Source organism: Vigna angularis, chromosome 8 (genome assembly GCF_016808095.1).
Source record: "Vigna angularis cultivar LongXiaoDou No.4 chromosome 8, ASM1680809v1, whole genome shotgun sequence".
In the NCBI taxonomy this organism is placed as follows: domain Eukaryota; kingdom Viridiplantae; phylum Streptophyta; class Magnoliopsida; order Fabales; family Fabaceae; genus Vigna; species Vigna angularis.
The window spans coordinates 31,538,487-31,550,582 of NC_068977.1; the positions used below are offsets into that span (position 1 = coordinate 31,538,487).

Sequence of the window (12,096 nt, forward strand, 5' to 3'; positions counted from 1 at the left end):
AACATTGTAGTATCAAAATCTTTTTTACACAAACTGTACATTTTTTTATAAAATGTGCCTCATTGGTGAGGACAAGTTTTTTCCAGTTACAATTACTCATGGCAATAATAAGTTAATCATGATTGGATGAGAAAAATTTATCAAAATGTAGTTTGTATCTTGGACAGCTTTATTAATTAATACGTAAATAAGAGATTAAAAAACCCTTTAGTTCTATTTTAACCGTCATTATACATGTAATATATTTAATAATCTCGAACCGATTAAAAGTTTTGAAAAAAAAAATTAAATATATTTTTTTATCTTTTAGACACCTTTTAAAATTAAAGCACTAGAAACTTGAAACTATAAATAGGAATATACTTTAGAAGGAATGATAGATATTATTTCATTCGTGAGCTTGCAACATAATATATAACTTGACCTCAATCATAATGTATAATTTAATATTGAAGTCTTGGAGAGATAACAATTAATAGGTATCTTTTTTGTATTTTCTACTGATAAAGAAATATCTTGTTGATTTCCTTTTCCTTCTCTGGAAGACTCAGTGCATTTATTTCTCTTGATTTCTGTTTTTACCTTATTTTCTGCCTCGTGAAATCAACAACTTATGTACTTGTCAGGACATACATGTTACAAGCATGAGAATCTAGTTCAGCAGATATTTCTCCGGAGACAGATGATTGTGTTGAATGCTGCAAAATTCAAAACAAATAATGAAATGCATAGCTCATAACTATTTGTAACTATTTTTAGATAATTTGCATTGTAAAGAACACAATGAATCAAACTATGCAGCTCACCTTCCATAAATCTCTTGCATCAACTACAGTTCCTGGTTTGAGGCCTATATCAGACCATGATGCAGTAACTTTTGCTTTGGATGAACTTCTATTCCATAATATCACTGCTAACTTGTTATTACTGAGAGGACCAGCCCAAACCTGCAACACTTGCTTTCTTTTAAGAAGTTCTACTAAGTAGTTTGAGAAACAAGATAAATTCAAATTAGTGACAGAATAATTTGTGTAACTTTTGAAAAATATGTCACTAAAATTTCTGAACTCACTTAGTAGAAAATTCTTGAAAAATTTATATATTAATCTAAGTTTCATATTAAATAAAAAAATCAAAAAATTGAGCACTATATATAAAAAAAAATCTATAAATTTATCGTTTTAAGATTTTAAATTAAAAGTTATATAATTTTTTACATAAATTGACTTTATGTCTTATTAGTATGGTGTTTTTCGATGAATCATCTCTTGAAAAAACCATTATAAATTAAGATGTCAATCTTATCATCAATTTTAGTGAAAAAGAAACACACTGCACAAGCAAAAGAAAAGGAAGTTACCTCCAAATCATTATTACTTTTCACCTTCTTTCCTTGAACTCCAAGCTTGTCTGCAAAAGCCTAGGATGATTAGCTATAAAAGCATTCTCTTTTTTAAGAAAGGATAAGAATGTTAATTTGGTAGTTCCATACCTTGGTTTACTGCAATAACTTCTTTGTTGCTAAGCAGTTCTTTTGTGGTGGCATCCAGTGCTCTAATGTCACAACCAATCAACAAAGGAGCCTATATATATGTACGAAAGAAAGAAATGCACTCAATATGCAAAACTACATTATTATATGCAAAAGCCTAATAAATCTCATCATTTCCTTGTTTCATGTTACCTTAGCCAGTGCCCATATGCTGAAATGAGCACGATATTCTTCTGTTGTCATGCCTCCATTTCCAACTTCTAGCATGTCAGGGTCTGTAGAAAACACAATGATTATAGTAAACAAAACCTGTACATAGTCATAGTTATTTATTTATTTTGGTTAAAGAACTTGTCTCTTCAATCACTAAGCAATCTAAGATTGATTACTATGTAGAAAACTAGTCTGTGGTGAAGATTATTACCATTCCATCCTCCTGGTCCAGCATAAGAAGCCCAGTTGTCATTCAGATCTGCCCGAGATATCATACTGTGGAGAAAATAACTCAGATTTTGATGTGGAAAAGGAAAGAAAATGAATTCTTTGAAAGTGATGAATGTGATGCAGATATAACTTAATTATCATGCCTTTTCAAATTGAGTACTAGAAAATGAAACTCCTCAAATTAGATTCATATCACATTGACATTGAAGATAAATAGATTTGCATCATATCATGCATGCTTACCTATCCCACTTATCTTCAATGTCTCCTGTTGTTCTCCAACTATTTCCCACACTTTTGGCCCAAGTTGCTGGATCTTCTGATCCCCTATGTTTGAGAAAGCAATTAATACTTGTGAGTTTTTTGGCTTAGAGGAATAACAGAGTTGAAGAAAACCCAGCTACACTTTCTTCTAGCAGTATAAACACCTCAAATGAAGAGTCAAATTCGTCAGAATAATGTTTGTGAAACATGGTCACAAATTTTCTCACCATTCACACAAAGAGAAGAAAATTGGCCTTCCGGTGTTTGACAAAGCTTTACTCATTGGAGGGTACCTGTGTTACAAAATGTATCAATGCCTGAATTATGGAGGCATGTAGATTGTTTATGTGTATTTGAAGGTCACAAATACCTCTCTTTGGGGCTTATGTTATTATTCTCACAATTATCATACTTCAAGTAGTCAATCCCCTAAAGTAACATTGAAATTAGTTCTTAGTAAAATTACATAGGATAGAGGTTGATGCAAATGTGAAATGAATTTGAAATGAATGGATGTTACCCAGGAAGCAAATGTCTTTGCATCTTGTTCTTCATGTCCTAGTGATCCGGGCATAGTTTTGCTGCATGTTTGATTTCTGCAAGAATTTGTGAGAGTTTGAAAAAAGGTTGAATAATAACAGAGATGCAAAATTAAGATTCTAATTTGTTATATACCCTGCATCAGAATAGATCCCCAACTTTAAACCTTTTTTATGAACATAATCAGCAAGAGCCTTCATTCCTGAAGGAAATGTTGAGGCTTTAGGAACCAAATTTCCCTGCCACCATTTTACATTAGCCAAATTAAATATCATAGAAAGTGGATATATATATTGTGACATGAAGACTACACATGTTGATAAGTAAACTTTAATTTTAAGTCAATTCTATACTTTTATTTTACATTTAATCATGTAAGATCTCTAACATAAGACTAAATACTTATGAATGGTTCTATAGCAATTTAATATCGATTGAAATAACATATCTCCCCCAACAATAGATTTTATTAAAATAAATTTGATTTTGATACCATGTTAGAAATTGAAATTTAAGTTTAATATATTTGAACAAAATACTAAGTATCAAAAATGTTAAATTCATCATTAGTCAGTAATTTGAGGCACCTATGTTCAAATTCAAATTTTGCAATCATCATGAGCAGATTGTTAATTAGGAAAATGAACCAAAGTGTCTAATCCACCTTTCTAATTGAAATTATTCAAACTAAATAACATAATTACCTGCGAATCTCGATTAAGCTCTCCCCAACAATCATCTGAGCATTTGAAAAAGAGTTGTACATTATTTTTTTATTGTGAACAAATGTGCCATAGTTTTGTACTATTAACGGCAATAATAATTTTTATAATACAAAATGAATTACCTATGTTAATATATTGGTAACCAAGAGCAGCAAGGCCAGTTGACACCATAGCATCAGCTGTGCAAAATTTACAGCATATATTAACAAGAATATGTCTAGTATTCTAAATACAGTTCCAGTAAATTCAAAATTCATGTAGAAATAGTTAAGTACCTGTTTCTTGAATTAACTCTTCGTTAATATTGCAGGAAAAATGGTTCCAGCTATTCCATCTGAATTTTATCATCAGTAAGTTATCACTGTACATTTACTTCCATATATTTGAAAATTTTCATCACTAATGAAATCATAGAAATTCTTTTACCATTTCCTTTCAGTTATATTTTTTTATTCATAAAGGTATAAAATGTAATCACAATCTAAAATGTTGAATTTCCATGATAAATTCCCATTTCTTGCTGGCTGGGTTTTTTCGTAATATAATAAAAAATAAACAATCTATCAAGTAAACATTATAGAAGTGATCGTGACAAAAAAATTGGTCTAAAGTTCAAGATAAGATCATTTAGAAAATCATTAACATTTTATTGGCCTACCCTAACCATAATAAAAAGTGGTTGGAATGTCAATGGAAAATTCAGTTGAGTTGAAAGCTCAATCAAAGTAAGAGGAAAAATAGTGGATTAGAATTAGAACCAAATAATGCTTAGATGGGGACCCTAAAGAAAGCTTGTGACATCTATTTCTATACCATCATTAGTCAATTCTAATTTATTTATGTTAATGGTTATATACTATATAAATTCTTGGTTTATGATTGATGAAAGCGATTAATAAAGATGAAACAAGAACCTAGGATTTTTTTTTATTTACAAAAATTAGCATAGGTTAAGAAATTGGTAAAACAAAGAAATACAATAGTAACTCTTTTTCTTAACATTTTGTGCCTATTTGAATCAATAAAGTCATCAAATGTCCTTTTCATTTTGCCAAGTGCCAACTGGTTGGAGAAGCTAAACAACTAATGCAAATTCCACAAACCCCAAACAACAATCATAATTAAAGCTTAACCAATTAAAAGACAAATCAGGGCACCACCATGAACATGCCTTGGAGCACTCACATCATCTTCTTCAACTCATGATTATGCAAGCTGGATGTGGTGGCAGAACTTGACGGTGCCACCATAAATTATTCATTGATATGAATGAAGAATCAGATCATGATGAGACATAATAATATTATTTTATTACTTTCTATTGAAATTTGTGTTTGAACTTCTACATGACAAAAGTTTGTCTCATTTTAAAGATCCTTTTGATTTCACTGCCTCTCCTAATTTCCCAATACTGATAATGGAGCAATGAACATCACAAGTATTCTCTTGAATTAGGATGAATACAACATAGGAAGAAAAGTAATTGTAATAAGATAAATTTATATTAACGAAGTAAAACTGTGATTTTGATTGAAAATGATATTAAACAAGTTTAATAGCTGTAAAGTTAAATTTAATTAGTCTTATCCTACAATGATTAGCTGAGATGAGATCATGCATGTGAAAATCAATGTTAGACTTTGCACACACATGTTAAATAGTATTTCAATTATTTGAGCATGTTAGTTAGATGCAAAAGGTAAAGGAGACAGGGTTCACAAGGAAGGAAGAAAACCAGAAAAGTTTGGTGAGGAAAGTGAAGAAAAAGAAGCTTACCCCATAGGTGGTGTTTGGCCAAGTCCATTCTCAACCAGGTTTCTTCTATGTTCCTCTCTAGACATCATCATCTTCACATTCATCAACCCTCCTTCTCTTGTTCTATTCATCAAACATCTGGCAGATGAAAATATTGCACTATTCAACAACACAAGGAAGCACAAGGCAAGTTTTCCCATCATGGATAACTTCAATCTCCAACTTGAAGATGAGTCTTGAAGTGCCATGTTGCAAACTATGCACTATATGAATATATAAATGTGTAAAGTTTTTATCTTTATTATATGGGGTGGTATTGAATGTGCCAAAAGCTATTGAAAGGGATTTGAGAGGAAGAAGAAGGAAAAGAAACTTTGCAAGAGGTGGGAGCTAAGCTACCATGAGTATAGTTCAATTTATGGAGTTATTTTAGAAGAGTAACTTGCAATTTAAAGAGCAATAAGTAGTGGAAGTGATGGTTGGTTCAATGGACCAACTTACTTTTAAAAATAATATTATCACAATGAAAATATTGGTTTATTAAAATATTTTTGTCTCATAAATATTACGAGTATATATGAATAAAATGTGATAAATAATTAATATATACAATTATTTATTATTTGTGAGTATTTTAATATTTTCATTTATAAGCTAATATTATTGACAAAAATATTAAAATTAAAATTTAATTTATATTCTATTAAATTTAATTTAATTTAAATTAAAATATTTTATTAGGTTAAATTTAATTTATATTTGATTTTATATTTTTTATAATTTTGTTTTAAAATTTTAAAATTTTATTTATATTTTATTTTAAAATTTTATAATTTTCTTAAATTATTAATATATATATATATATATATATATATATATATATTTAAGGGTTTTAAAAAATTCACATATATTTTTAAATAAATATCAAATAAGTAATAAATTGATTTTTTTTATATTATAGATCGAATAATGAATATCACATATCATCTCTAATTATTAAAACCAGTTTTTCTTAATAAAATTTAAACTTCATTTCCTCGTTAACAAAGTAACATTTTAGTTTAATGAATTATATCCTAATAAATGAAAGAAGAAAAAATAAATGTTCTTAAAATATTGATAAATTAGTCATTTTTCTCAAATTACTCTTTAGTTGAAACACACTTGGTACATTTATCCACAAAGTTTTATAGATCAAATACAAACTTAAAAATATTATTTATTTTGAAAGAAAAAAAATTCAATTCATTTTTAATAAACCTTAATTGAACCGGCCCACATAAGTACTAATAACCATTTGCTTTGCTGTATTTTTATATGTATTCTCAACATAGATGAAAACAAGAAACCATATCACTTTCAATCAAATCCAGGTAACAAAATTTGAAAAATCACAAAATTAGTTATCATTGAAATTTTAAAATAGTACATGTATAATGTGTCTTACTCTTTACTTATATATAAAAAAAAAATATGACTTTTGTAACTATTTTGGTGTATTTTAGTAATATATTTTACCTTTTATTAAATTAAATAATTTTATTATGTGGTAAAATACATAATTATACTATTTCTATATAATAATAAATAATGATAATATCATAATAACTTCAACTTAGAAATAATCTCTTTTTTATAAATATATTTATTTATTAATTTTTAAATTATATTATTTTAGTACAGAAACTCACTTTTAAGGTAGTATAAAAATAATTTTACTATCGATAAATCCCTTGAACTTTTCATGTCTTGTATGGTAGAAACAAGGAAATGCAACCAAAATATTAGCTTTACAACTGTTGAAGATTGTATATAAACAAAAAAATAAACTTTCTTTTCAAGGTTTGATTAAACTCAACTATAAATATTAAGAACGTATCTTATTTTGGATTTATGCCCTTAACCTCATGCTTTAATTTTTATTTTTATTTTAATTTATTGTTCAAGTTAAAATTTTATATGATAATTTATGGGTTCCATGGTTTATTTTATGATTACACTTTCTTTCCTTTAACTTTACACTGAACATATTTTTCTATCATCCTAAGAAACAATTTTTCTTTTATTATAGTCTTCGTATCTTTAATCTCTTCTAAAATTTAGGTTAAAGAGTAAGATAAATGATAAAAAAGAAATTTTAATTTTCAATTTCATTATGGGTTGAAGATTATTGGATACGATTTTAACCTAAGATATTACTAATACAATTGCTACATTTCCTTTTTTACTTACTGTTTTTCGGTAAGTTTGGTATATAAATTTTAATTTAACAAAAGAAATACCATAGGTAAGTTTTTCTAATTAAATTAGCAACTATGAGGTTTTTCAATTTAGCTGAAGAGAATAATTAATAAACTAACAAAATATGGTTAACTTTACTAAGGTGGAAGAATTAAACTTAACTATTAAAATATATTCTTTTGATAATGAAAATACAAAAGTTAAACTTAACTTTTTATAACTATTTAAATATTTCTTTCGATTACGAAAATAAAAAATTAAACTTTACCACTTTTATAGATTTTATTATAGATTCCTAAAAATATAATTCGATAGAAGTATAAAATTTATTTAAAAAAAAAGAAAAAATTAATATCAACACAAAAAAAAATTGAAACATTTCAAATTTTTTATATTAACTAAAAAAAATTCAATATACCTTTATTTTTGTCGACTTTATTTTTGTCGACTTTATTTAATGTGTTTATTTAATGTGAAACTCATTTATATTTAATGTAGTATTTATTTTGGTAAATTACTTTTAATTTAGTCACTTTTGATAATGTTATCTAAATGTATGTGTCATCAGTCACTTCATGATATTTTAAAATTTTAAAACAGTCATTCTTTTATCAATATAATGTCAAAGTGTATTACTCTTCACTATTTTAAAAATTATAAGGAAAATTTTACATTATTTTAAAAATTATAAGAATAAATCTTCATTATTTTTAAAACTAGAAAGAAAGTTTAATTTTTTTTTTAAATTGTAAGGAAAATTCTAATTTATTTCTAAAATTAGAAAGAAAATTCTAGTTTATATTTAAAATTAGAGAACAATTATTTATTAATTCTAAAATTAGAAGAAAAATTCTTCGTTACTTTTGAATTAGAAGGCAAACTCTCCATTACTTTTAAAATTAGAAAGAAATTTTATTATTATTTCTAAAATTAAAAGGTAACTTCTTCATTATTTTAAAAATTGTAAGAAAAATTCTTCATTATTTTTAAAATGAAAAGGAAAATTGTAATTTATTTCTAAAATTATAAGGAAAATTCTTGTTTATTTTTAACAATAGAAGGAAAATTTTTTGTTATTTTTAAAATAGAATAAATTTTTTTCATTATTTATAAACCTAATTTAACCCTATTTTTTACATGTAAAAAAATTATACATAAATATAAAAATTATATTCCAATAATATAGTTAGAGTTAGTTTAAAAATAATTATTTAATAAAAAGTGAATTTTAGAAAAATAAATAAATCTGGTCTGAGTTTGCAGAGGAAGAAAATTGAGACTGAATTGAATAAAATTAATAAAAATTGAGATTAAATTGAACAAAATTAACCAAATTTAACTGAGTTGAATATAAGAAATTGATATTGACTCAATACGTAACTGACACTGACACTGACTTGTCACGTGATACTAACATTGTTATATCATGTGACACAATATTGACTTGATAACTTTTTTTAAATTATGAACAAATTTAAAAAAAATTAAAAAAGTCACACAGACACATTATTCATCTTTCTTTTACAATTGAGATTATATCATTAAAAATGACTAAATTGAACATAATATTTCAAAATAGAGACCATATTAAATACACAAAAAAATCTTACATTAAACAAAGTGAAAATAATAATCAAAAGTATTTAAACCTTAAAAAACCATATAGTAAGTTATATTCTAAATATAGTTTTCTTTTTTAATATAGAGACATAACCAGCATATAATTTTAGATTTTTAAATTGTTGGTTTTATTTATTTTCTTTTCTGAAAAAAATATATTTATTTTCTTTTCTGAAAAAATATATTTATTTATACATTTTATAAAAGGACTTGTTATACAACATTAGATATATGTTGGATAAATTCATATATAAAGAAAAAATACCGTACACAATAGTAGAAAAGTTCACAAGTTATCATATATATTTATTAAAAACATATACAACTTATCATATGTTATCAATGTGTTTATATATTCTCAAAATAATATCCATATTTGAAAAGATATAATTTTTTATTTATTTGTTTTATTTAAACAAGTAAGATATCTCTTTTATATAATTTTAGATGTCTATTTTATAAATTTATTAAAAAATAAATATTTTCATAAATAATAAATTGCACTACGGAAAATTACATAATGTTAATAGTTATAACTTGTAGGTAATAACAAATAGTTTGTTGATAATTTGTTAGATTACAAAAATTTGAGCAATCACAAATTTTTTAGTAATTATCAATAATCGCAAATTTATCAATAATTATCAATGAATTTTAATTGTCAGTAAAATCTTTAATTTTGTCTTCTTTTTTTCTTTTTTTTTTCTTCTTTTTCTTCATCCTCTCATTTCCCCCCTCTCCTCCTTCTCTTACCTCATCGTCTCGTCGTCATCTTCAACTCTTTTTCCTCCTCCTTACATTTCATTATCATTATTGTTACCTTTGATTCTTTCTCATCTTTCTCCTCCTTTTTCTCATTTTTGGTCAGAACCCATTTAAAACGCACCCAAAACTCCTCTGAGCGGACGCCAGGTGTCAAGCAAAGGGAATCTGGAAATCAGAAAGTGGGAGACAGGTGTGGGCAGCTGAGTGGCCGTTCGTCCTTGACGGTTGTCGTAAAACTTAGTTTTTCAAAACTCACGCCACTCTCTGCATGCAACCCTCTTCTTCCAATTTCTTAAACTTCATTTTCTCCTCCATCTCTCTAAAAGCTCTTACTTCTCTCTACAAAATCTCACTCTTTCTCTTCTCCGATCACCACTCAGGGACCGCTGAAGCACTCCCGATGTCAAGAGCTTCCAGTTGAACTAATCAGTTTTTTGGTTCTAAACTAGTGAGTTACTTTCTCCTTAGAACGTTCGTTCTTCTTACACATGCAAAACCAGATTCTTGGTTGCATGAAGGGGGGGGGGGGGGTCACTTTATTCTGAGTATTTATGGTTTTCCTGTTTGGTTTAGTTTGTAAGGGGTGATCGTCGAACTCTAAGACTTCAATAGTGAGGAGCTATATTTCTGCATTGTTGAACGTTCGGTCACGCTTATAGGTAAGGGAAGCTTATATAATTTGATTGTATGTTCGTTTCTACGTTCGTTTTTAATGGATGCATGTTTGTTGAGTTGTTGAATGAATATGAAGTATGATTGTTGATATGTATTGACTGTATGATGTATGAATATTTACTATGATATGGATGTTTGACTTTATGAAAATAGATGTTGAGAAATGAATTGATATAAAGAATTCTAAGTATGTAATTCCCTATGAAAGTGTACGTTCGTTACTGAATGGTCCTTGACCGTTCGGTTTTCTAGTAGACTCGGTTGGAACTGGATTCTTTCATTTGAAAAGAATTCTAGTTGAGGATGAGCGTCTTCGTTTTGTAATAATTGTACATGAGCGTTCGGCCAAGGGTAGTCGTTCCTTGGTATTCGATTGTAAACTTAAGTATATCTATATGTAATTATATATTTCGTTCGTTATTGAAAACTATTTAAATGATATCTTATTATATTTATCAAGCCTTTCTTCTATAAGTTTAGTAGTGTTCGATCTTACACCAAGCGCTCGTACTAAGTAAGTGCTCGGTCTTACACCAGACACTCGTTCTCGTTTCCGTAATCTATCTTTATAATAAGAGCGTTCGTCCAAACTCAATAGAGTTCACTCTCTATAGTGCTCGGTCTTTGACTGACATTCTGATTGTTCTTTATGTTTAACTCATTCAAAAGCTAAGTATATTTATTGACGTTCGGTTTATTCACCAGATTCAGTTGGGTACCATTATTTGATGTCCCACAGTGTTTGTCTCAATTGGTTTCAGCCTAGAGTCTTAGTACTCGGCCTAGGCTTGTTGGCGTTCGGTCTAACTCTCGTGAGTCAGTTTATTCAATTGGCTTACCTAGTAAATAACGTTTAGTTTTATTCGTCCTCGAGAAATATTATTGAAATCAGTCTCTTTCTTAAACCCGATGTTCACACTTTCAGTTTTGATCCGTTTTGGAACTGGAGACCTTTGGCCTCACTCCGAGCGTTCGGTCTTGTTCGGGGTTGATGTTTAACGTTCGGTATTTGGTATCCTAAGGGATCTTTGTACGAATGGTTCGGTTGAGATTATTAATAATGAAAGATGATGAAATATGATATGAATGAAATGATTTGGGTTATAAACGAGTATTCCGGGGAGGAATAGCTCATGAATGTATATTGGAAATTGGTAAAGTATGAATGCGGGCATGCTAAGCTGGCGGTTCATCCTGATATTCGTGATTACTCGTTTCTCACGTAGAGAAGGGTAAGTCATGTGTGAGAATGGCAGGAGGTCCTCGTCCTTATGGTTAATTTGGACGAAACGGACTAACCTCGGGTGGCAGCTGTTGAGGGTATCCTAGTTACTACATCACCCGGGTGCACGAACGTCGTAGCTACACATAATTCATACAGTCCGGACAGTTAGAGTCTAGTATTAGGCTTTGCATGTAAAAGTGAATGAAATTATCTGTTTAATTGCATTGTGTGAAGTACATGTTGATGATTGAATTGAATTACATAAGCTTACCCTATTTTCCTGTTTTGTCCGTTTTGTATGTACGGTGTGTGTCCTTCTGTTGCAATGATCATCCATGTGGATGTGAGCA

General features: G+C 28.1%; 1 protein-coding gene across 1 annotated transcript; it reads right to left on the reverse strand.

Annotated features, from left to right (window-relative positions):
- Positions 1 to 360: 360 nt before the first annotated feature.
- On the reverse strand, positions 361 to 5,641 carry LOC108344724 (alpha-galactosidase). Its single transcript, XM_017583196.2, has 15 exons — positions 5,242 to 5,641; positions 3,741 to 3,799; positions 3,588 to 3,644; positions 3,445 to 3,479; positions 2,876 to 2,979; positions 2,721 to 2,796; positions 2,571 to 2,629; positions 2,428 to 2,493; positions 2,180 to 2,263; positions 1,917 to 1,981; positions 1,685 to 1,767; positions 1,493 to 1,583; positions 1,361 to 1,410; positions 807 to 947; positions 361 to 698 (listed from the first exon to the last, which is right to left on the reverse strand). The coding sequence occupies exons 1-15, from the start codon at positions 5,466 to 5,468 to the stop codon at positions 612 to 614; spliced, it is 1,284 nt and encodes a 427-aa protein (XP_017438685.1). The 5' UTR covers positions 5,469 to 5,641; the 3' UTR covers positions 361 to 611.
- Between the last annotated feature and the right edge of the window lie 6,455 nt (positions 5,642 to 12,096).

What these genes read in the sequence shown, in the direction of transcription:
- LOC108344724 (XM_017583196.2), bottom strand. Translation starts at nt 5,468, where the DNA reads ATGGCACTTCAAGACTCATCTTCAAGTTGGAGATTGAAGTTATCCATG. An exon ending in CAAAGACATTTGCTTCCTGG is followed by an intron (nt 2,630 to 2,720) that starts GTAACATCCATT and finishes ATGTTACTTTAG; the next exon opens with GGGATTGACTACTTGAAGTA. An exon ending in TTCTTCTCTTTGTGTGAATG is followed by an intron (nt 2,264 to 2,427) that starts GTGAGAAAATTT and finishes TCTCAAACATAG; the next exon opens with GGGATCAGAAGATCCAGCAA.